This window comes from Fusarium solani, assembly GCF_023522795.1.
Source record: "Fusarium solani strain SB1 chromosome Unknown bctg00000003_1, whole genome shotgun sequence".
Lineage (NCBI taxonomy): Eukaryota > Fungi > Ascomycota > Sordariomycetes > Hypocreales > Nectriaceae > Fusarium > Fusarium solani.
The window spans coordinates 3,603,386-3,627,696 of NW_027072154.1; the positions used below are offsets into that span (position 1 = coordinate 3,603,386).

Consider the following 24,311-nt stretch of genomic DNA (forward strand, 5'->3'; position numbering starts at 1 on the left):
CCACGCATGGAAGCTGTGGGTATGAAACAGGGTATATGTCTGTAGGTTAGGTGAGGGAAAAGTGAGGAGGTGATAGTCACATTGCAGCAACGGAATGAATAGGAAGCGGCTCAGAGCCTGGCTCCTGCCCAAAGCAGTTGCCTCAAAAAGATCAGAGGCAAGAGCGTTAGCCTAGGAAAGTCCCCTCCCCTCAAGGAAGAATCTTCCTGCCTCACGTCAACCAGCGAAACAAGACAATCTGGATACTGATATCTTACCCCTATTATACCTCAACAAACTATGGGAATCAAGCACGTTTATACTCCTTGTTAACAACCAGACAAGCGCCGTGTTCGTGCATTCCTCCTCTCAATGATAACCTCGTTAAACATTAGTTTCCCCGTTGTCTCGCCAGACATTATCCTCCCCTATGCCAAGAGTGCTATCGACACCCTGAAGAATCGGCTGCTCCTGTTCATCTGTTTCACTCTCGGGCAGCGGCGGAGGTGGGTCCTTGTAGATCCAAGGCTGCTGCAATCTGTCACAGTTGAGTCAGCTCCGAGTCATCTCGGGGGTTTGGTGAAACTTACGGGGCTACAAGGCTGGGGTTCACGAAAACGAGTCCCTTTTCCTTGTATTCGTCAAGAGTGCTTCCTCGGCGAAGGATGGCTTGCGAAGGCCGAGGACCATCTTCTTCCTCAAAAGCATCGTCCATAGCAGCGCTGTCCTCCGGGTCCTCGTCCGCTCTAATGGCGCGGAGAGCGATGTAGATGGTGAGGGGCTCAAACCGCTGCTTGATGTAGTAGCTATACCAGATTGAGAACGGCACCAGTGGCAGGATGCATGCAGATTGAATGAAAGCCTGCTGCGTTGCAATCTGACCAAACATGACCACCTCAAAGACAAGCAGACCGATGATGATACGCTGGCATATTATCCGCCACGCACCTCCGGTCGCGTGTTGAGGCTGATCCATGGCATACAGTACCATGTACTTGAATGTGAAGTATCCCAAGCTGAAATAGATGGTGCCGACGATAAGGATGACGAAGCCGTGATTGAGAATACTGTAGATGAGGCAAAGATTGAAGACAAGCAAGGCCGTGGGCAGGAAGAAGCCATACTGGAAGGGAGGAGGTTGCTTCAACTCCTCAAAGTCACGCGGCGTCTTGGCCATCGACCGAAGGAAGGGGTAGAGAAACACACTCCCCGCCTCCAAGATTCTAAACGGCATCAGACCGATGCCCTGCAACATGATGAAGGAGATGTAGAAAGTGGAGAGCCCCTCTACATCGGCGGCAATGACACGGGGGAGCTTGCTGGTGTCCTTGAGGAATTTCCGCATGACGGTGAAGAACTCGAATCCAGTCTTTGAAACCGCAAAGACGAAAAAGGTGTTGAAGAATGTGAAGAAGTAGTTCTTGGAGATGAGGGAAAGCTCCACGTCACCCTGAGATATCATTCCCTGCCGGTTGGAGAGGAAGTCGTACAGATACGGGACAGCAACGTTAAGAAGCGAAACCACCAGCGCAGGAAGACCGTTTTGAACCAGTGAGTGGATAATGGCGTGGTCTTGTAGCCAAAGCGCAAACTTAGGAGCCGCCTTTCTGACAGTGCAGATGCTTAGCCAGGATGCCAGAAAAGCCGTAGGGAAGATCCAGAGGAGGGTGAGAAACGTGATGAACAGTGTGATGGCCCATGACTTGAGACGACGGATGCCACGTCGTGAGTAAGTGTTCCTCCAGACGAGGTCCGAAGGGGCTGGGGTTGGCTTTGTCAAAAGCCGGCCGGGTCTTGGGTCGATGCGTGCCTGAATGACCAGTTGGCAAGAGGCAACCGAATCCATAGTAACGATGGCCATGTCGGTTGGTGTGTACGCCTTGCCACGAGCGTCAATGATCTTAGCATCCAGTCGTCGAAGTCTTTCTTCGTAATAGTCGATCGCGTCAACGTTTCGGGACCGCAAACCGAGAGTACCGTAACGGATGTTAACTTTGGGCCTTCCTTCGTCCTCAGAATCCCACGGTCCCTGTTCCGAATCCAGGAGATGTCCGTTCTCGCCAGCCTCATCGTCCAGCCCTTGATCCTGGGAGTCGTTGGGAGTTACGCCGTTGGCACTTTGTCCTTGTGGGCGCCTGTCCTTCTTTTTCTGGCGCTGTCGATTTAGAAAGGTTGCCCAAGCGGCCTCGAGACTTCGAAGGGTAGTCTCTCGCAAATCCACAAGGTCGTCAAGCCTTTTCCAGTCGCGGCAGACGGTGACCTTTTCGACAGTACCAATGTCCAGCTTTTCAATAAGCTTCTTTATTTGACCCTCAGACCTCAAGTCATCTGGGATGCCCGTAAGACGGAATGTTCTGTCCGTAACTGTCGATTGGGACCCAAGGTAGTCTTGGCGGTATCGAATAATGCGGAACGTCTCCCAGTTAACAAAGTAGATGGTCAAGACGACAAAGAAGTAGGTGAAGATGACATATGACCATAACCAGCCCTTTGCCGCGCTGAGGTCCACATCATCCCCGTCCTTGTCTTTGAACGGGTCAACGTCCGAGTCCCAGAGTGAGGATTGACCTGATGCATCAAACAGATCTTGGGCTTCGGGCTTGGTACCCCCAAGCCGTATCCGAGGTCAAGTGTAAGATTATTGTAGTTGATGTTGATGGGACAGAGAACAGTGGTTGCAAAGAAAGCCATGGTGGCAAAGAGACGGGTCGACATCCTGAAAAAGCTCAAAAACTATGGCTCATCAGCACTGGCCCATACGCCATGAAGATTTTTCTCGTACCACAAAAGCATCCAGGCCAGCTGATGCGAGAACCTGCTCTTCAGTGATCCTGTATAGGTGCGGAATCCAGCCAAACGCGGAATTGGGCAGGGAGGGGAGGCCGAGCGTGTGATCGAGGCGGCGTTTTCGTGCGGCGTAGAGAGTTGGCCATCGTGGGCGTAGGAACTGTAGAATGTCAGTCTTGTGCTCAATGGTACACAAAGAATGCCGAGGAGACTGAGAGCCCAAGACAAGGCGTGGAAAGACGGTGAAGCTGGACAAGACATACACAGAAGAGAAAAAAGGCGGACGCGCCTATGACCAAGGACAAGACAAGCTGGACCGTGAGGCTCTTCTCGTTATTGGGGGCCATTAAATCCTCCTTCGTGCATCCTTTTTCATCGTCTTCCAGCGCCATCTTGAAAAGTGGTGCTGGGCCAGCGCAGTTGCAATAATTGACGGTTCATGCACTGAGGTGCAAATGGGAAGGCTGAAGCTCCTCCAGATGGTGTGGCGCATGACGATGAGCCGATGACGTACAGTGACCTCAGACCCACACTAGCTTCGCTTTTGGGATTAGCGTCATGGTGAGTCAACCACTGCATCAATTGGGCTACCCTAGATCCATAGCACCCATTCTGGAGGCATCTCATCAAGCGATAACATCCGGTATGGTGTAGTGGCTAACATTTCGCGCTCTCATAACCTGAGGGAAAAGTACCGCGGAGCCCAGGGTTCGATTCCCTGTACCGGAGTTTCTTTTTTGCTAATTTTGGCGATTACCCTCAGATGTGAGCTTGCCAGGTCACGCGGCCGAGAAGGTCACAAGGGCCTCAATCCCAGCAACCAATGTGCTTTGCCTTTTGCCCCTCGTGTTTATGTGTTTGGACAAAGAGTCTTCACTTATTTTCTCTCGATAACTACGATCCTGCCGGGCTAGAGTTGGTCATCCCCGAAACTGAGGAAAATATCGAGAGCTTGGTCGACACAGTTAAGTGCTCTGTGGGCGCGGTTGTGATACTCCCTGTTCCATATGCGAAGTCAAGCAGTGTTCAAAGGAGATCTCCCAATGACTGTAGGGCAATATATAAAGACGGATAGACTAACCTGAAGTATCGCCGATCAGAGAGATCAAATTAACGATATACATTGAAACAAAGCGACGTTGTGTTTTCTAACATCTCAACTCTACCTTGCTCCCCAATCGCGATTAACCAGCGACCCGTGATATAGCCCAAGTTGAAGAGACCAAAGAAACCCCATTCACGACTCGAGACCTCCAAGGGGCCCTGCATAGACACTAAGGCCAGAATGCATATAGGTACAACTGTGGGATATTGAGCCGCGCCAGAAAACAGCCAACTCACCCTCCAGCTGTCTCGCAAAGAACCGTCGTGGTACTCGGACGATTCTCTTCCCATGGCCCTTTGTCCTCTCCGAGTAATAGTCGCTATTATCGTCCAAGGTCTCCGCCTGTCCCTTGAAGTGATCATACATGCCGTTATTCCGTAGATCCTCCTGCCAGGCCGGACCCGAAAACAGCTCCCATGTCGCACGGTTAGGCATGAACCGATCATCATCAAAGAAGGCCCAGGCTCGTTGTCTGTAAAGTTCCGAACTCATGAAGAAATCTAACAATGAGTAGCTGAGCAACTTCTTATACAAGCCCGGTGTCTCGTGAGTTGAGGTGCCCAGGTTGGTGTTGGGCAAGGGATCGATGAAACAACTGTGGACCTCGATGGTGAAGGCTTTAAACCATGACCCAAGACGACGGCAGCCACCAATGCCAGTGTTGGCGACTCCGAGTATGCTGGAGACGAGGTCAAGGCCGTGATGCGCCAATGTACTCGCGGCGCGGGCCTCGCTCTTGGATAGACATGCGGAGTATTCGGGGGTCCAGTATGTGTCGTACCCATCCCGTTGTCGTGGAAAAGGGTAACGTTTCTCTCGTGCCTTGGCATCGTTGCATCGAATAATCATGGCCCCATAGAGCGATTCGAGGTAGTTGTGAACGCATAATAGTGCCTCCACCTCCCAGTGCGGCCCAACACGAATGTCTCTAACCTCCCAGAGCTTCTTCCAATTCCAGGGCCAATACATCCCGAGGATACATGTCTGACTGTAGATTTTGCAGAGCAACTCGTACCTCAAGAAGGCCTGGAAGAATCTCCTCCGCTCCGAGTCGCTCAACCGGTCCACGTCGAAAATGCCAGCCTCGGTTGGTGAAAGGCTCGGAAGGTGGCGGTACTGGCGAAAAGGAACACGAGCTATTGCTTTAGCTACGTAGTCTCCTATGAAGATGCGAAGTCGAATGCGTAGCCTGTCCAGGTCCTCTATGGCCTCTTTGTTGTGTGTCTCGAGGGGGTTGGAGAACTGCTTCGACGCCTACAGCGCGAGGTGACGACCAACGACCTCATCGGGATAATCGGGGGTATCCAGATTCGGGAAAGTTAGAACTGCCATGGCATCTTGCATGAGCTCATCGTCAAAGTCTTGCGATATAAACACCCCGGCAATGTAGCTCTTGGAGTGCGTATACTCATGGAGCATGGCAGGCGATGCCCTGATCATCTGGTGGAGACTGCTTGGCTGAAGCTGGGTCAGGATTTGAACCCGAAGCTCAGCGGGAAGTGACAAGAAGAGATCCATTTCGTTCGGTATCCGGAGGTCGTGGGGGCAAGATTGTAAACTCGTTGTCTTGGTGCTGTTTACGACTCACGAAGGTGTCGAGGTGAGATGCTCTCGATGAGCCTTGATAGCGTCTCAAAAGAGCAGCGCGATGGGGTCTTGACTCAGATGTTTTGGAAGATGCTGCGAGATTGTTGTCCTGCTTCAAGCTCCGATGCAGTGTCCATGTATTTATGGGCGACATCAAAGGGCATATATAACCTCCTTTGGAAGTCCATATATGCATTCACAAATTAAAAACGTCCACCCGGCAGAATGAAGCTTTAATACAAGCTCTCGGTGATGCACGGTTATACCTAATGGCTACGTTCAAGTCTGGAAGATGACTTTGGTCGTAGTTGCCGCTCAACCCAGTTTGCTCGGCACTTCTTAGCACAGAAGCTGAGGATCAAATCACACTCAGTATCATAGTCCAAGACCCGGTGGGGAAGTTCAAATGCCATGCGTATAAGCTAAATGCTTTGCAACAGCCTGATCTGCGCAACTTGGTATAGACACTGAAGTGATGAGACAAATATTGCTTCGACATCCACAAAGTTTCTTGCTGCATAAAAGTTTGCTCGAGGGTTAATACGCTCGCATGAAAATGCATCAAGGGTTCGGCGATAAACAAGGTTGGGGCGGAAGATGCAACTCTAAAGCTTGAATCAAGGGGATGCGGTACACAGAACAACAAGGACAGACTCATTCGACATTAAGAGGTAAATAAGCAAGGTTCCTACTGTGTCAGGATTTTTGTTTAGGGTTGGCCTGAACCCGCCCCAAGCTGCCCATGGTCGCACTTACACCAGTGCCTGTCGGGTAAACAGCGAGGGATAGCAACATCCAAGGTTCCCAACGCTGAATTGTCTTTATAGATTTCACTTCTGTTCTTATTCAATGTGTAAGGACTACAATAGACTTCTAGTCGTCAACTCAGGGTAGATAGTGACACTGCTTCTGTGGCTTCGGCTCCTACTCCCCAGGTTGCCACAGTCTGCCTCTCCCGGAGCAGTAAGGCTACATCAGGCCTCATAATCGTACCCACGACCCATGTCTTCTTTATATGATCTATAATAGTTCCTTGGCTGCTTGGCTGCCGCAGGCGGGCACCCCACGCCCTCCACCAGACTATCCCCTACCCGACAGCCCGGACCGAACGATGAACTCCTACTCCGGTGGGCTAATTTATTCCACTATAGAATGTCTCATAATTAGTCTGTTTTATCGTTCTTTCGCATGTGACTATATCGAAGGATGAGGAGAATGGACGCGCTGGATGGGAGGGTATACCACTGCCTCGCTAGATCATCTTAGAGGTTGTAGACAGAGGCCGGAGTTGATTGATATGTTCTCATTGAGAGCTAAACATCGGTTGATCAGACAAAGTCGTAGAGTTCGTCTATGTCGGCCTATAACCCGTCGTGAACTTCCAAGTTGTCAAGAATCACGCTGGACATCAACTCCTGGGGTCAGTCAATGGGAATCTACCGCCACTGTTGTCCGGTTCATAGACCACTTTAAACATCCTTTATTTTCTAATAATCACACTCTATGATTTCGGCCACTTTTATTTAACCCATTGGAGCGGAGGCCTCAACTCGTCGCCAAGAACAACACTGGTTAAATCGCCGAGTCACCCCACGCAAGAACCCTAGGCGTTATTTCAACAAAAAAGACATTGGACAGCCCGTAAGTCGTACAGGAGCGGGATATGATTCCTTTTGTAAACGGCTAATCAGCAGATCGGCTTTTACATTACACCCCCTGGCCCGTCACAACACCCTTGCATCCCAGTCCGCGCAGTAAGAACCCGGGAAAATCTTGCATGGATCGTTTGATATTCTGGCGAGGGTATCAATGCTTGCGGAGCATGGGGTCGACGGGGTTTTCTTTTGGATTGGTCTCATGATGGAGGTAATTTCATCCAGTGGTTGGATGGTTGGCATATGCAGATGGCGGCATTTGGACGAATTGGATATTTCGTGCTTTCGGGTTTACCAATTTTTTGAGATCTTCATGTGGCAACTTACAGGGACCAAACGGACACTCGGATGAACTTGCTACTGTCTGCCTGTCCAACTGTATCGTCGCAATGGTTCCTGGAAGCGGCAATATACGGACGGGACCCATCGACTCCCTAGTAAACCGTGCCCCTCGATCTCGAATCATTATCTACACTACAAACTAGCAGATCCAAAAATTTCTTGCACTAAATGACACTAGTATAAGCAAAAAGGGGATCCCTTTATTGCTATGTACGTCACTTGTCTGAGGCGACTTTTCAGAGTCGCCAGACCACAATTACCTGTTTGGGGAAAAACGATGCGAGGAAGCACGACCATGATTCATCAAAGACAAATTCTCCGGGGGATAAAAAAACAAGAAGAACTTCAACAGGGCTGTCAAATTCGGCGAACCATCCGAATGCTTCCGACCCCATGGTGGGAGGGAACCATGTTTGGCGTGGGCATGGGGGGAGCCACTCTTTGATGGCGTGTCTGGGATTGATTACTTTCTGTTATCAATCAGGATCATTAGCTTTCCTGTAAATAGGTAGATTCATTCGCCTGCCAAACGACGGCCTCATCCGTTGTCAATTCCCGATGCTACGTATAGCCTGAGCTTTTTAGATGATCCGGGTCTTCTCCCCCCCCCACGCGTCTGGCTCGGACCACATCTTGGCAGGCATTGTAGCATTGAGATGGTCCTTTTTTCCTTGAGGTTCCCACATCTAAAGGCAACAGGATTCACGTCGTGTTGCATTGGTGGGTTGAAGGTTGTCGAGTCCGCTTTTTTCGAACCCACGGGGGAGAGACCTTGTTCCTTTAAACCCCATCTCCGCGTGACCTACCGGTGGCCTCCGTTTCGAGTGTTTTTTATTACTTGCGTATGCCAGTGTCGTATAGACTTGGCGGATATTGCTCAAGCCGGCTGACCCGATCAATTCAGTTGTTGGTCGTGTCGTTGATCACTGTGAGCTAACGCACAATGGGGAACTATAGTAAACCACCAGCATCCAGAAAAAGCCTCCTACGTATGAACAATTCACTCTCACTGGCTGTACGGTTCTTCTCAAATAATGTTACAGAAGTACCCTGGCCCAAAAAGGTCCGGCTTGGCGGGCCCATGTGGACTTGCGGAGTTGGTCTGAGCATCTTGAAAGGACCGATATCCACCGCTTGAGGGAACAGGTCTCATGCTTGCCACGCGGTACAGGCCTCGCTTCTTGGCATCCGCACCAAGAAACCCAAAATGGCCGGCGTTAGCCAACACTGAGACCGGTTTGCCCCCCAAGGACAGTCCTTCCCGCCTGAAGCGCCACGCGTGGGATGGGACCAGATGTAAATGGCGCCTCGCCTCGAGGCGAGAGCCTCTTTTAGCCTTGGCTTGATTGATCTTATCTTATCTCCCATCAACTGAGTGAATAGACGTCGAGCAGCCATACACCCCCGGCACTTCTAGACGACGGCTCGCAGACGCCCCTCGACGCTTGCGCCCCTTGACAAGCGCCAGGGCTGAGACGCCTCACCTTAAACTCACGACTCGGAGAAAACCTTTCTCGTCGTCAACTCGGGTAAAAGATCAGTCTAGATCGTAAGGAGGGAGCAGACCATCCCCATTAGCCTTGAACACATTGTTTCTCCAGGAACGCCAAGAAGAACCATAACAGAAAATGAAGAGGGGGGAAAAAAGCAAGCGAGGAACGGTCATAAGCCGGGGTTGCCGGGGCCCTAACCATGCGAGCCAGAGGAGAAAAGCCACGAGAACGAGCGTCTTGGCAGAAGGGCGTCCTGGCCATCAGAGGGTCCTAGAGTGCCCTGACTCGCGTTTGAGAGCCCTTTACCAATCGCTCGGGAAGAAGAAGTGTGAATTTTTTTGTCACAGGAGAGCATTGCTTGGCTGGCTTCCAAGGATTCGCGTGGGATCAACAGAGACTGTGCCCGATATATCAGCTTATCAGATCATCTGATAATGCAGAAAAAAGAGACTGAGAGACAAAGCATCCTTGCACATTGTCGAACCTTTGAGGCGAGCTCCTCCGATGGGGGACAATCCTTCCTTCAACTCCATAGGGCAACGATCTACTCCTGAGCTCCCTATACACGGCCCAATCAGATGCCATAGTTTTCACGTCCGATGCTATATCCCATGTTTGTTACCCACGCGGCCCAACTCCACCTTGGAGGTACGCCCTACGACCTGATGGATCCTGCGATGCATCTTTCCCTCTGTCCCACTCTCGTCCTCTACTCTTCCCTTCTCGTTCTCGCTCGGGAGCCCATCTTGGCATTAGTCCGACTTCCGGAACAGGCGACGGACATGCTTCTCTGTCCAGGACAAGGTCCAACTGTAAGACGATCCCTGCAGGATCCAGCAAGATGGCCAGCCCGATCCTAATTGACTGCTGTACGGACGAAGAGCTCGTCCGTCTGGCCGTTCTGTACGTGAATGCAACGTTGTGTATAAAGCCGGACCGTCGCTGTTACTCTGCTCTCTCATTCTCCACGCCTGTCCTTTAGACCTCAGAGTGCCCTGGCCATCTAAAGCCCACTCTCTCCCCTCTCAAGCTCCTTCAATTGATCCCCCTTTGAGCCCACAGGTGTGCAAAGCCGGCCTCTATCCAAGCAGCAATGGCGGCCCAAATCAGCCCGGCGCCAGCCGAGGAGCGTGACTATGAGAAGCAGATCAACCCCGAGAACCAGGTCAACGACTATCCTGACAAGGAGAGCGACTCGGAAGATAGTGGCATCAAGCAGGATGGTGTCAAGGCGGTCGAGGCCGTTACTCAGATCTGGTCCCCGGCCATGATGTGGGCAGTCTTTGGCTTGTGAGTAGCATTCACACGGTTTTTGTTGATCAACACAAACTAACGTCGCTCAGCCTTTACATGGTCAACTTTGTCGATACCCTTCTCCAGGCCGTTCATGGCAGTCTTGTGCCCTATGTCACCTCATCCTTCAACCAGCACGGTCTCCTCGCCGTCACCAGCGTCTTTGGTTCCATCATCGCCGGTGTGAGCAAGCTAGCCATCGCCAAGATCATTGATATCCGTGGCCGTAACGAGGGTTTCCTACTCATGATCCTCATCATCATTCTCGGCATGATCATGAAGGCCGTCTGCAAAAACGTCGAGACGTACGCCGCCGGCCACACCTTCTACTGGGTCGGCCACGTCGGTCTCAGCTACATCATCGACGTCGTCCTCTCCGACATGACGTCCCTCCGCAACCGTATGATCATGTTTGGTCTCTACATGAGCCCCCGTCTCGCCTCGACCTTTGGAGGCCCCAAGATCGCCGAGCTCTTCCTGAAGCACTCGACCTACCGATGGGCCTTTGGCTCCTCTGTATCATCCTGGTCTTCTTCTCCATCCCCGTGTCCGCCATCTTCATGTTCCACGAGTTCAAGGCCAAGAAGATGGGCATTCTCCCCGAGAAGAGCGGCCGCAGCCTCTGGGAGTCTACCAAGTTCTACGTCATCGAGTTCGACGTTGTCGGCATGCTCCTCACCATCGCCGGTTTCTCCCTCATCCTGACCCCCCTGAACATTGCCACCCGAGCCCCCAATGGCTGGGCTAGCGACTATATCATCGCCATGATCGTCGTTGGTGTAGTCTGCCTTGCCGGCTTTGTTGCTTGGGAGAAGTGGTGCGCCAAGGTCCCGTACATCCCCTTCAAGTTCCTCAAGAACAGGACTATTCTGGGAGCCTGCTGTCTCAGTGCCTTCCTCAACATGTCCATCTTCGCCTGGGACACCTACTACATGTCGTACCTTCAGGTCGTCCACAGCCTCAGCGTCTCCCTCGCCGGCTACACTCTCAACGCCTTCTCCGTCACCTCGACCATCCTGGCCCCCTTCATCGGACTGTAAGTCTATACTACTTATTTCACAAGCATGTGTTCCTTACTAACCCTTCCTTAGTTTCCTTCGATGGTACGGTCGATACTACTGGCCCGCTGTCTCTGGTCTCCCCTGGTGTATCATTGGAACTGCCCTCCTCATCCACTTCCGTCACCCCGGCGTTGAGGTCGGTTACCTCGTCATGTGCCAGGTGTTCCACGGTGTTTGCGGTGGTATCTGGGCCATGTGTGGACCCCTCGCCATCATGACGCAGGTCAACCACCAGGATATCGCTGTCGCCCTCGCCCTCTACTCCATGTTCGGCTCCATCGGCCAGGCCATCGGCTTCGGTATCTCTGGTGCCATCTGGACCAACGACCTCCCCAAGGAGATGTACAAGGCGCTGCCCGACTACGCCAAGAACGAGACCGCTGCGCTCTACGGCGACATGATCAAGCAGATGGCCGACCCCGTCGGTACCCCTATTCGCGACGCCGTCATCCACGCCTACGGAGTTGTCCAGAGACAGATGGTCATCGCCGGTTGTGCTTTCCTGCCCTTCATCGTCATTTGCGTCCTGGTCTGGCACAACAAGCCCATTGACCGCAAGCAGACCAAGGGTAACGTCTTCTAAACGTAGCCATGAGTATCAGCTGTGCTGGATGAGAGACGTTGACGCCTTGACGGTCTTTATCACGCGGCCACGTTCCCACGTTGCCATAAAACTTAAAAAGTACTATTTTGAGATATCACATACATAGTTGTTAAAACTTAATTCGATTCTTCAACACATAAATTCCTGTCTAATGCCCGTTTTATGTGCTCTCTTGTCTCCGCCAGATGACATTTACAGCAATCAGCACCTCTCTCCATCCCACATTTTCAAGGAAGACACAATGCCAAAAACGTGACAATAGAGACCCCAGTATGCCTGTAATATCCAGGTTTTTCAGCCAATAGTAACACGCAGCTACGTACCCAGCATACGCTTCAGGAGCAGCACAGTGGCCAGCCAGTCCGTTCAGGGGGCAATCTGACCAAGACTAAAGCTGGAGATCCAAGTCTTTTCGTGTGTGCCACTGTTGCGTACACCGAGGGAATTGCAAGGCTGAGACTCGGGATGGCCAACGTGTCAATAGCATATGTATGGCTTGCTCACCTGCGTGTGATTATGCAAGGCACGTTGTTGGGGCAAATTCAAGTTGCTAACTGTATGCAGCCACTGGCAATTCCGGGCTGGCAACATCAAATCATCGTCTTGATCCAGACATTGGTCAATGACCTCTCGCAGAGTAATTTCTTGGCAATTTTCAACACCAGAGCCCCCAAAGTGCAAAAGCATCCCGCCCATCAGATGACCTGACTTTCATCGGCGCAATTGCGTTAGAAAACTCTCGACAACTTCATCTCAACGGCGTTCAAGAGAGACAAACTAATGCAATGCATGGGATATCACTCTTTGAGCAGACCAGGCTCTACAGCTCGCCGTATGAGCACAACTCACAACAAGGCTTTGAGTAACATCATTACGCATAGCTCAACGGATGCCCGCGTCGTATTCTGACCTCGTGAGCTCGCTTATACCACAGCCCGCGCGAGAAGACGCCTCATATGATACTCGTCAACTGCTGTGACACCTATACCATTGCGATAGCGCCAAAGCAAGTCGAGTATCATGCTTGGCTCTCTATTTTCCGCATCGGGCATATCAGCCCGAGGTCAAAGCACGTATTATCATCCCATGCCTCGTCAAAGTTGCAACCACCCACGCTCACAAGATCCATTGCCCCCCTGCTTTGTGCAACCCCAAGCCCCTCTCTCCGCCACGGCCACATCGAAAGGGGAAAGGGCTCGTTGCACAACTTAGCGAGTGGCTAAACAAAGTGTATGAAGCAGGCTCGGTGGGAGCGGCTATACATGATTGATAGCAGCTCTCTGGGTGGCGGACCATGTTTTTGCCCCTCGCCGAAGAGCAATTCGACTCAAACCAGAGGCAGACATCGCAAGTTCCTCATTTTCGATACGTGTGCCCAAAGTTGCAGTTTATCAGATGGCCTTTTGTATAGTTTCTTTGGTTATTCAACGTGTTAAGATAAAAAGTCTCTTATATACAGTAGACACCGCGGAGAGTGGCTGTCTCTCCCCCAAGGTTGGCACATCCAATCGGGGGTGCATCCTCCTAGACTCAGCTCGGGACGATGTCTCGAAAACAGCTCACCGCAGGATTTAGCTCTAGCTCTAGGATCCCCAGTCGAGGGATGAGATCCCCATAGGTTGGATCGAGAGCATGCGAGGAGCTAGAGAACGGCATTTGGCGATGTTTGTATGCAGTTGCATGCGGGCTACGAAGATGCTGCTTCCCGCTAGTCTCGAGTCTCGGTCAGGAGCTCTTTTGCTAATCCTTCGGAGGGACAATACAAAGAGCAAGCGAGGTCCCTGCTTTCTCGGCTGGGAGTTTACCTTCAAGGCAGGAAGAGCTTCGCAAGAGGATGCCCCTGAAGTCCGACCAAGGAGGCATATCATCTCTGTAGCTACTCTGAGATCATCAAAATTCCACATATACCTCATTCAAGATCACCTCAACGTTCCGAATGGCCAAGGAAGAGTTACAGGGCAGCCCAAAGGCTGAGATTGACAATCAAGAGGAAACAGAATACCTCCCTCCTTCAACACCAAAAGCCAATGACAACAACACTCATGCTTCTTCCCCACAACCCATCGGCCACAAACTGTGCCCCGAGCCGGAAAGAGACATTACTGAGAATAAATCGGTTTACAGCAATCAGTCCAAGCAAAATCCACCAGCAATGGCTCGATTTCTGGCTGAATGTGATAGCCCTTGGACTGTCTTTGGCCAGACGGGCTACCCTACAGCAGAAACACCACCTGATTTTGGCACCAAAACCACGACAGGAGTGGCCACTCATGGTTCAGCAAGCGATCAAGGACACGAGAACAGCCTAGTTTCAGGGGGTGGGAATGAGAAGGTCGGAAGTGAGGTCAAGTCTGCTTGTGATGGAACTCAACGTGGGAAAGACGAGGCTGGGGTTCGACAGTCTTGAAGTGACACTTAGCGTGTTGCTGAAGACCACATGTCTTAGATGGCGCAATTTGAACAGTGTTTTCGGAATCAACCAAGAAAGTCAACGGGATGAATGGGTGCGAGTGACCTCTAGGAATTCTAGGCATGAAGATAGAATACTACAGGCAACTTGGCTTTGCCAAACCTCAGCATAAGCCAGTGGTGGCGGTTCACAACTATTTCGTTAAAAGACCTCTGATATTACCATGTATACCATGTCAACGCTTGACGAGTAATCATGGCGAGGGTGTGATAGTCAGGTCAAGATATTCGACAAAGCATTCTTCAAGTCCTTGGATTATGAAGGTGGGTGATAAGCGCACAATGCCCAGCTGATACTTTAATTGATCTGGAACATGCTCGGCGTCCCTGAAATTAACTCACATTCTTTCCCAGTAGCACGCACTCTTGCAAATGATCTCGACTACTGCGTGAACTTGAGAGAGCTTGAATGGTCAAGCGGCGTAGATAGGACTCGTGATGATGGTGACAGGAGTCGTCCTCGACAATTGATGTTTGTTAGGTTCTCGCTTCCAGCTGGAGGCAAGACATGGCCCCCACGGTTTGGGCATGGGGGTTTCGCTGTTGGCTGTGAGCGGCCTGCCCAAGAGAGCTGAGCTCCGATTTCCACAGCGAGGAACAGGCGGGCGGAGGTAATTGCTCAAGCAGATCGTGAGCAGCAAGCAAGGGCACCCGATGCTCCGACATGGGAGTGAGCCGTGTCGAGTCGTCGTCATTCTCCCCACTCTGCCATTTTGCCAAGGGCGTCAGCGCGCTGCAGGCGGTCGAATGTATTAAAGGCTAATCGTTGGCATCCATCTCGTGTTGGCATCTCGCTGACCCAAGATGGCCAAGAGATGCCAATGTGACGTGACCATGAAGGGAGAGAGATGGTGAGCAAGATACGGGCACCTTGGCAGGGTTGCAAGGCATGTGCTGATAACACGCTTCCGGTAGCAGTGGTGGCAGTGGTACTGAATGAACATTATCAGGGTTCACATAGAGTGAGTGACGTGCAATTGATTCTTCTGGCGATATCGTGTTTCCCATGAGGACTCCAAAGTGCCAATGCCATCCCAACTTTGTCGGAAATTGCGTCCTCAACCCAACCAATCACGCGCCCTTCCTCCTTGCGTGTGTGGAGCACTTTCAGGCACCTTGGGGGCGTGGACGGGACAATGCCCGCTGACAGTCAGGGCACTCAGCAAGGGGTCATCCGCTGTGGCGCCCAAATAGGTCGCTGAGCAGGCCTCGGAGCATCCACGATCAGCAGCTCTAGGGATGCGGCCAAAGACAGTTAGATCGTGAGTCTATATTCGTGCTGTTGGGGGGTTTCTGGCAGCAGCCGGACCCAGACTAATGTCGTTGTACGAGGTTGCTCAAAAGCAAAAGCAGGGCGCGGTCAGTTGGAGCCTGAGCGCTGGCTGCTCTGAATCCGAGACGCCAAGGGGGAAGCCTCAGTGAAACGATGGACGACACGGTTAGGATAAACAAAACAAAACAGACAGAAAAACAAGAGAAAGGGGCATGCATAAAGAGGCTGCTGAGTGATCTCCTCTGCATAAACCGGCACCTATAGGCTATTGGGACGGCGCAGCTTTTTTCTGCCGTGTGCAGTCAGCTTGTCCCCATCCAACCATATCCATCCAGTCAGCCAAGTCTCTCGATAGCTCCAAGAGCGCCCCGGCGCCACGAACCCGCTTGCCAAGTCCAGGCCGGTGGCTTGGGTTCTTGGGAATACACAGAGTGGAAGTACCGGAAGTCCATGCGCCCTCATACTGATGCGCCGGGATACCCGACCGATACTTGGCGCCCTGGTCACTCGGCACACTTATGGCTTCTCGTACCCGCCGGCTGGGCGCGTCCTGCCCGGCGAGGCTCGTCCAGTGAGAGGCGAGCTCTGGACGGGGAAAGTAACCCCCCAAAAAGTAGATCCGTTGATTCTTGGAAGGTGTCAGGTCGCATCGTCACGCTGGCTGACAGATTCGGATGGGCCAAGCAAGCAAGCAGCAAGGAAAACAGAAGCAAAGGATCGAGAAGCCAGGAATAACGGACAATTCCAAGCTTCTGCTGGCCACTCAAATTCCTGACCTGGCGTGCTCTCCCCACCATTTGTGTCTCTGGCCTCCCTCTCTTTCTCTTGGGTTCATCTCTTGCACATTCCCTCTGCCTTGATCTCATAATCCATATCTCGCTCCCTCTCCCTCCGACCCTGTTCCTGCTCCTGTTCCTGTTCCCGTGTTCTTCTCCCTCTCTCGTGTTCTTGCAAAGGAGGACAAAGACGAACCCGCTCTGGTCCCGCCTTCCCCCCAACCCTGGCCGTTGCAACTTAAGTCAAAAGCGGCAGTCACAAGTCGCCCGACCCGACTCTCCCGCTCGCTCAGCTCTTTCCCAATATTTGGGCCTCGTCTCGTCTCCTTGACCCAATTTTTCCCCGGTCTTCCGAGTCGCTCGCTACGTACCTTTTTCTTCCCTCTTGCACTTGCACCTGCACCTGCATCCATCGATTCGCATCCTCCGTGTTTCGTCTACCGCTCGCCCTTTGTTCTTCCGACCAACCAACCGCCGACCTTGTCGTCAACCACCGACCGACCGACTGTCAAAGGACCGACCGAAAATTTAGAGGCACGCGCTCTTTCTCTCTACTCACTCCGGTCCCGTCCTGTCCTGTCCTGTCGATCTTCTGGAAGGCTGAAAGAAGAGAGAGGCTGGGAATAAGCCAAGCACCATCACGATTTTCAAGTGGCTTGGGTGACGACACGACTTGGTCAATAGCGCATTTGCACGCCTCCACTGCCTTGGCTTTTTCCGACTGACAACACACAACACCACCACTCTCCCACCGCCCTCTGCCAACTTTCGATCGACAACTCCTGGGCTTTTCCTTGCCCTCGACATCGTCTTTCTCCTCGTCACTCTTTCTCTCGTTTAACTCAGGGATTACAACCCGACCGCTGTCAAAATGGGTGCGTCTCAGCGAATCACCCTATCACAATCCCCTCATACTAACATGCAATAATCACAGCTGCCAACGAGAACAGCCCTCCCGAGACCACCATCGTTCCTTTCAATGACCGAAAGGTCCTTCCTGCTTGCGCCGTCTCCTGTGGTGCCCTCTACGATGCCAACGGCGCCTGTGTCCCTCCCATCATCGCCGTCGATGCTGGCCCGAGTGCTTACACCCAATGTTTCTGTCTCGATACCCGAGTCGCTGCATTCTCTACCGCAACCAAGGGCCCCTGCGACGACGCCTGTACTAACGACCCCAACGGCCTTTCCTCAATCGCCGCATGGTTCCGCGATATTTGCACAGTCGACGAGAACGCCAATAAGGGAAATGGAAATGGTCAGGCCTCCTCGAAGACGACGACAACCGATGGTTCCAGCTCGACCGGCGGGAGCAGAGTACCCGCCAACACCGGCGGCGGCGGTGATTGGTATGTTACTTATTGATGAGAAGATGAGTATATACCTAACTAGGTCTTGCAGGATTTCGAACCACTGGCAGTGGGTGATTATGCTCGTCATTCTTGTTGTCGCCATTGCTGGAATTTGGATCGGTGCTTGCATCTGGCGCCGCCGTTACCTCCGCAAGAAGGACCGCCAGTCCTCCCTCGGCCAGAAGCACTCTGGCTCAGCATCTCGACCATCCTGGGGCCCCGGTATCGAAGCCTCCGAGGCTGGCGGCATGCCCTACAACACCGGCTACGACTCGAACCGAGATTCGAACGGCATGATGCTCCCCGGCGCTGGAGCTGCCGTTGTTGAAGAGAAGCCCAGAAAGGAGAAGAAGCGATGGATCGTCCGTGACCGAACATGAGTTTAGTGCTCGATCTTGCGCCACGTCTCGTTTCTCAATTTTTTTTTTCACGACTCTCCTTACCAACGTCCGATCCGAAACAGCAACATCCTGTGCATCTCACGATATAAACCGTGCATTTATCTATACGGCCGTACTTTCCGACACCCTCGATTACCTATGATTTGACCAGTTGGGGATAATACCCAGCACCTTACAGAAGGGAGGAAACACAAGTCACGCATGACAAGACATGAGCAACTGTCTCGAATCGCGTAACCCTGAGACAGGGCCAGAGCATGACTTGTGGTTGCATCCTCTACTTCCCTTTGTGGCACGTGAGCCACGCTTGCTTTATTTTGACATTGTCTTTGTTTGTTTTCGGTGGCGTTTCAGTGTCTTTTTGGATATCCGGCGTTGCTGGGAGAGGCGCAGCCCGCTGGTTTTTTTGGTGGCCGCCACCACGGAACCACCACTCCACGCTTTGAAAGGCGTGGTTGGAATGCAGGGCTTGGCACCACGGGGAAAATGATTTGTCTTGTTTTTATTCAAGTCGACATAACGGAAGTTGCTTGTGGACATTAGTGCCGCATATTGATGGCCTCTCAGGTTTGAGGGCAAGGGGCATGGGAGTCTATCCTTGACATACAATCCTACTATTTTCAAGCCGTTAATTATGCTATTTTGGCCATGTGAAAGACTAGGCCTCAGGTTGTGCTATTACGGGAATAAGCCTATTTATGAGAGGTCTAGCGTTGCCATGGAATCGATCTGGATCTTGACATGAGCGCCTCAGAGATCATGGCTTAAAGGAAAACACGTAATCACCAACAGCAACCGAACGCCTGGCAACCAAGTGGTGGTGGCTAAAAAATACTTGTCATTAACCTGATCTAGGAGAATTCTCGTAATGCAAAGATGCAGAGTCCGTCGTCGTGTGCTCATGCCCATGCCCATGCCCAGTGTCGTCATATCCTTCTCTTCTATCCTATCCCTACTTTTGCTCCTCCACGGCGTCCATGTACAAGTCGATGAGACATCCAGCCGACCAAGCTTGTGTGGGGCTCTGCGAGTGTGTTAGCATGAGATCGACATGTTGATCTTGCACATATAAACTTGAACGTACCGAGTCTGGACAGTATTCTCCATTCTTCTGGGTCAGCTCCTGGAGGCCGGCCCAGGGACTCTCCCGGATCATCTTCTTGCACCCACTGAGGCGTCGGGTAACCTGCTGGAAAGCCTCAGTGCGGCCCTCAGGCGTCGTCCGCCTCTTGAGGTCAAACTTGAGCAGAGCTCGGAGGAAGAAGCCTGTAGGCCATATCCACTCAGGTCCCTGGTGGTAGTTTCGTCCCTTGCTCGTGGCAAAGTCATCACTATCCTCGCTGTTGATGTAGTAAGGGCGGTAGTTGAGGTCTGCGGGATCCAGTGTGGCCATTCCTTGAGGGCCTCGGAGGACCTCGTCAGCGAGGCACAGAGCGTGCATGGCATGGTCGGGATCAAACAGGTCAGGCGCCGTGGTCATGGCAATGGCAAAGTTGGGGCGCAGTTGGTAGTCCTCGTACTCCTTGCCCGACTTGTAGAGGTCCTTGTAGACTCCGCGGCGGTTGATGATGGGGGTGTTGACGTCGTATTTGGAATCATCTTCGGGTGACAAGGGCACATAGTAGCATCGCTCAAAGTTGGCCTTGACCAATCCTGCCCAGTCAGCCAACGAGATGGAGCTACCATCAGACTTGTCCACACTGCCATATGCGTACTGGCCCTTCTCGTGGAGTCCAGCTAGCCAGTTGAGAGTGCTGTAGAGCATGCCCGTGATTTCAATAGCAGCGCCATCACGGGGAGTTCCAGGAACACCCTTGGAACCAGCACGCTCGCTTTCACCCATCTTGTCCATCCATGTGCCGCAGTTGAACTGGTTGCCGCCGAAAATGATACCAGTCTCCCAGTCGACCTTGATGTCCTGGTTGAAACCCTCATCCTTCATCTGAGAATCAATCTGGGGACCGGCGTTGGCTTCTCGGTACTTCATGCCTGAAGCATGTCTTTGAAGCGCCTCCTGGATGACATCTTCAATGGTGCTCTCCTTTGAATACGCCCTCGAGTCATCGGTGGGGAACCAAGTGTCGTCGTAAGGCAAGAAGCGACGCTTGACCTTGGTCTTGAAAATGCTGACACCTTCAGGGGCAAATCGTGTGTAATCTTGGATGCACTGGAGGAAGAACCAGATCGAATCTCGAGAGTTGTACCGAGGCGCATCGCCACTGCTAAGGAGGTTGGGAATCATGCCATGCTTCAACACACTCGCAAAGGCCAGGATGTGCTCCTTGGCATCATCGAAACGCCCGGTGCCGATGAGGAGACCGCGGAGAGAGATGAAGACGTCTCGTCCCCAGCATCTTGCCCATTCCACGGCGAAGTGAGGGAGGCCAGCGGCAAGAGAAGGCACCAGCTTGTTAGGCCACAGAGATGCCGACTTGACATACCCGACTTGCTGGACACTAACCATGGCCAGGCTTTGCAAGAACCATTGCCCATCTCTCACACTGGCGTTCATGAGCTCCAGAGACCTCTCCCAGCTGGCCATGTAGGCAGTGCGTAGGACCAGGCCAAAGTAGCGAGGGAGCAGGAAGCTCGGGATCTTCCGGATAGCATCAAATCGCTCCTTCAGCCACGTTAAAGGCTGCGCAATGGCCTCGTTTCCGGGAATGGCACTAATTCTCTGTAGTCGGGCCAAGATGTAGTCCAACGCCCACTGGCCATCACGAAGGTTCTGACACAGTGGATGAGCCAGGTTGTTGTCTCGGATAATGTCCTTGAGGAGACTCCACCATCCCTGAAGACCAGCGTAGACGAGCTTTCCATGTCCAGGGATATCGTATACACCATCCCGGCCATCGCTCTCGGCTCGCTCTTCAGCCTCACATCGGTACAGAAGATAGTTGAGGTCAGACAGGCTGAGCTCATTCCATGCAGCCTTGGCTCCCGAGGTGACGTAGTTGTCCAGACCCGAAGAGTGCTCCGCCGCTGGGATCCACGTCTCAAAGAGTGCAATACTTCCCGGAGGGAACTTGTCGCGCACTGTAATGATGGTGTCATCGCCTTTGATCTCCATCCGAATTCCTGGAAGATCCTTGACTCGGCTGGGCAGGCCACGCAGGTACTTCTTGTCCTCGAGGATTCGCTTGGTTGTCTCCTCGCTGGCGTCAACCTCAAGCATCCAGCTGCCAAGATGGCGGGCTTTGGTTCCAGTGAGGTGTACAGCACTAAAGGCACCGTTGCCATTGCCGTAGCCGGGAAATGCGGTATGAGCAATCAGGAAGTAACCCTTTCGGGACTCGGGGTGGACTCGGTGGACGGTGATGTACTGGTCCTCATGGTGGATGTGAGTCTCATCATAACCATCCTTGCCCATCAGAGTGTGGATCTGGTTGAGCAACTTCTTGACACCGCCAATGCCATCCTCCCCCCTCCAATCTTAATAGGCTTGGGCCCAGATGATGCCGATGTGTAGAGGCGAGTCTCGTTCACCAGATCCACGAGCTTCGGGTAGATCTCGTCATAGCCCATAACACTGCCAGTGGCACTTGAGCACATGCAGACAAGGGCTGCGTTGGGCAGGGTATCTCGAGCATCACGCTTTTGAGCTGGCGTCTCGTTGTCGTGGGTGCAGTCCATGAACAGGGCATGTACCGGGCTCGGCTTGACTGTTCGGACGATCTCTCTGGAGAAGGGCCCAGACCCGTTGGTATCACTGGCCTTCGGGCTCGTAGGACTTCCCGAAGGCGTGCGAACGTCTGACTTGGAGACCTCGTCAACCTCAAAGCTGCCAATAGGTCGGCCACCGTGCCTGTGCACAAGCCGGCTGAGCTCGCCCGTGCTCCACGCCTGCATAGCTTCACGGATAAGAGAGCTGAGACCGAGACGCTTCACAAAGACATAATCCATCTCCTCAGACCCAGTGAACAGCTCGGCGACTACATATAGATCTGGTCGCACCCGGCGGGCCTCGTCCAATATGTGCTCAGCGACATGAATAGGGGTAGAGTGGCAGTTGTCAATGCGAAGACCAGCAAAGTACTTGGCCAGCATGCGAGCATACTTGGTCATATGCTCCCATAGCCAGGGGTTGTCTTCAGGGCTCGAACCATATCGCAGCTTGACGCAATCGCCCCAGACAATAACTTCTCGGCGAAGGTAGACTCGCGAAGCAGGGCCCGCATTATCGACGAGCGCATTGCCACCCCAAACCCATCCATTGTTGACCAAGGCAGTGTCTTCAGGCTTGTGCTTGGATGTTGTAGCATTGGCAGGAAGTCGAGTAAAGTATGTCTCGATCAGGGGGTTGGCCTCGTTGATGGGACCCAGCTTGGGGCCGTGATCGTCAAGTCGGACATATTTTATCCTGTTAAAGATTTGCTGAAGGATATCGTCCACTTCGGAGTCGTACTCCTTGTAAAAGTCCACATTGAGAATATCCAGGATCTCGACAATCTTGGCTCTTGCTGTGGCATCATCAGGGGACTCTAAAACAGAGGACAAGAAGCTTGCAGCGACATCTGGCTTGACTCTTCTGCGGAAACGCTCTCCCATACGATCTGTACCAGCCAAACCAAACTCTCTCATAAAGGTGACCTGGTCCTTGACCGGCGCCGCCTTGACCTTTTGAAGCTGCTTCTCGAACTCGGCCGAGTCTTCGGGGGTGTATAGGCTTCCCTTGGAGAGAGCTTCGACCGTCGCATCGGCGTCTCGGTCGACATCGAGGGCGTAGTATTCCCACAGCCGAATCTTGGCAACAACCTCCGTCTTGATTGCATTCATGATCAGGAGCAGATCTTCGCTGGACTTGAGCTCGGTTGGCAACCCAAGCTTCTCCAAGTTCTCACTCAGCTCCAGGAGCTTCGTGTCAAGCTGGTAAGCAGATTCCAGCCAGGGAGCTGTAGTGAGGTTGTAGCCGGCCTCGGGGTGCTCCTCCAGCCACTTGGTGTTGTTTGCTGTGTGGTTAAGCACAATGTCGGTCAAGCTGAGCAGGGAGTGGTTCTGTTCGAGACTGGCTACCATCTTCTGGACGTCCTCCTCGCCCTTGGGGAAACAGGCAGGGTCCCAGCCAAGTTGGTCGTACAAGCTGTAGGGCGAGTTGGACTCTCCGCGCATCTGTAGAGGAGTGAAGTGGATCATGTTGTAGCCGCGATCACTGATACCGCCGAGGTGGCGCTCCCAGTCGTTGGGATATTTGCCCATGAACTTGCTGATAACCGAGAAGATTGACAGGGCGGGCAGCGGCAACGGCCGGCCGTCAAGCTTGAGTCTGGGCGCAACATCGATGTAGTACAGAGGGGTCTTCTTGAGGTTCTCCTTCTGGTCAGAGCTGTCTTCCAGCTCTTTCTTGAGGTCGGGGAGTTCGGCGTAGGTGGTGTAGAAGGCATAGGCTCCAGGCTGGTGAATGGGAATGGAGATTTCGAGCGTGCGATTGAAGTCTGGCGTGAGCCTGAGTTGCGACAAGAGTTAGTGACTGTGCTGCTGCCATCCGCCGGGTTCTTAGAGGAGTGCCGGAGTGCTGCAAATAACTCAATTGGCTCCAGGAGCTTGAAATAGACTCACTTGTACTCGCGGAACTTGTCGCGACGAAATTCCTGACCCTCGTCGGGGATGTTGACCCAGAGGCTGCCATGACGACAAATGGACGAGGTACCCTCGATAGCAAAGCGTATCGTGATAGCATCATTGGACCTGGGAGCCAGATAGATGTACTCGCCCGGCACCTGAGGCGAGCCATCGTCGTTGAGCGGCAGCAGATAGACCTCGTTGGACGTCATGGTGTGCGGTGGGCTCATGATGAGAGGAGAGAAGGGCGGGCGCTGCGTGCCCCGCGGAACGACAAGTACCTCTTGGAGACGGGATGGAGCTCATCCACTGCAGCTGCAACCACAGTCACAGCCAAGGAACCGCGTAGCGCAGGTAGTGGAGCAAATGATGGCTAACGGTTCGTGTCGGCGGGGAGCTTGAAGCACGCTGCTTGGGTCGTTTTAGTGGGCTCGCCTGTGCTTGGTCCAGGGATCTGGGATCTGGGATCTCAGGCGGGATCGACAGATTGGCTGATGAGCAGTAGAGACGATGTGATGTGCCAGAGAGATAAGGCGATGTAGGGAGGGAGGTGAGGGGCTAGAATCTCCGATGGGATA

At 52.7% G+C, this 24,311-nt stretch overlaps 6 protein-coding genes across 6 annotated transcripts; 3 read left to right on the top strand and 3 right to left on the bottom strand.

The window, feature by feature from the left end:
* Positions 1-363: 363 nt before the first annotated feature.
* On the bottom strand, positions 364-3,158 carry MRS44_006702 (uncharacterized protein; the record flags this gene model as incomplete). The annotated part of the gene is made up of 5 exons (XM_065621857.1): positions 364-517; positions 570-2,505; positions 2,562-2,712; positions 2,762-2,926; positions 3,030-3,158. 5 exons carry the CDS (start codon positions 3,156-3,158, stop codon positions 364-366), a joined length of 2,535 nt encoding a protein of 844 aa, XP_065477929.1.
* An 845-nt stretch (positions 3,159-4,003) lies between these two features.
* Positions 4,004-5,389, bottom strand: MRS44_006703 (uncharacterized protein; the record flags this gene model as incomplete). The annotated part of the gene is made up of 3 exons (XM_065621858.1): positions 4,004-4,029; positions 4,108-5,060; positions 5,130-5,389. The coding sequence occupies 3 exons, from the start codon at positions 5,387-5,389 to the stop codon at positions 4,004-4,006; spliced, it is 1,239 nt and encodes a 412-aa protein (XP_065477930.1).
* A 4,652-nt stretch (positions 5,390-10,041) lies between these two features.
* Positions 10,042-11,885, top strand: MRS44_006704 (uncharacterized protein; the record flags this gene model as incomplete). The annotated part of the gene is made up of 4 exons (XM_065621859.1): positions 10,042-10,238; positions 10,292-10,757; positions 10,820-11,277; positions 11,333-11,885. The coding sequence occupies 4 exons, from the start codon at positions 10,042-10,044 to the stop codon at positions 11,883-11,885; spliced, it is 1,674 nt and encodes a 557-aa protein (XP_065477931.1).
* Positions 11,886-13,601: 1,716 nt separating this feature from the next.
* Positions 13,602-14,313, top strand: MRS44_006705 (uncharacterized protein; the record flags this gene model as incomplete). The annotated part of the gene is made up of 2 exons (XM_065621860.1): positions 13,602-13,778; positions 13,825-14,313. 2 exons carry the CDS (start codon positions 13,602-13,604, stop codon positions 14,311-14,313), a joined length of 666 nt encoding a protein of 221 aa, XP_065477932.1.
* A 2,982-nt stretch (positions 14,314-17,295) lies between these two features.
* MRS44_006706 (uncharacterized protein) lies at positions 17,296-18,153 on the top strand (the record flags this gene model as incomplete). The annotated part of the gene is made up of 3 exons (XM_046270103.2): positions 17,296-17,299; positions 17,359-17,770; positions 17,823-18,153. The coding sequence occupies 3 exons, from the start codon at positions 17,296-17,298 to the stop codon at positions 18,151-18,153; spliced, it is 747 nt and encodes a 248-aa protein (XP_046139679.2).
* A 973-nt stretch (positions 18,154-19,126) lies between these two features.
* On the bottom strand, positions 19,127-23,963 carry MRS44_006707 (uncharacterized protein; the record flags this gene model as incomplete). Its single annotated transcript, XM_065621861.1, has 4 exons — positions 19,127-19,198; positions 19,259-21,592; positions 21,661-23,617; positions 23,731-23,963. The coding sequence occupies 4 exons, from the start codon at positions 23,961-23,963 to the stop codon at positions 19,127-19,129; spliced, it is 4,596 nt and encodes a 1,531-aa protein (XP_065477933.1).
* Between the last annotated feature and the right edge of the window lie 348 nt (positions 23,964-24,311).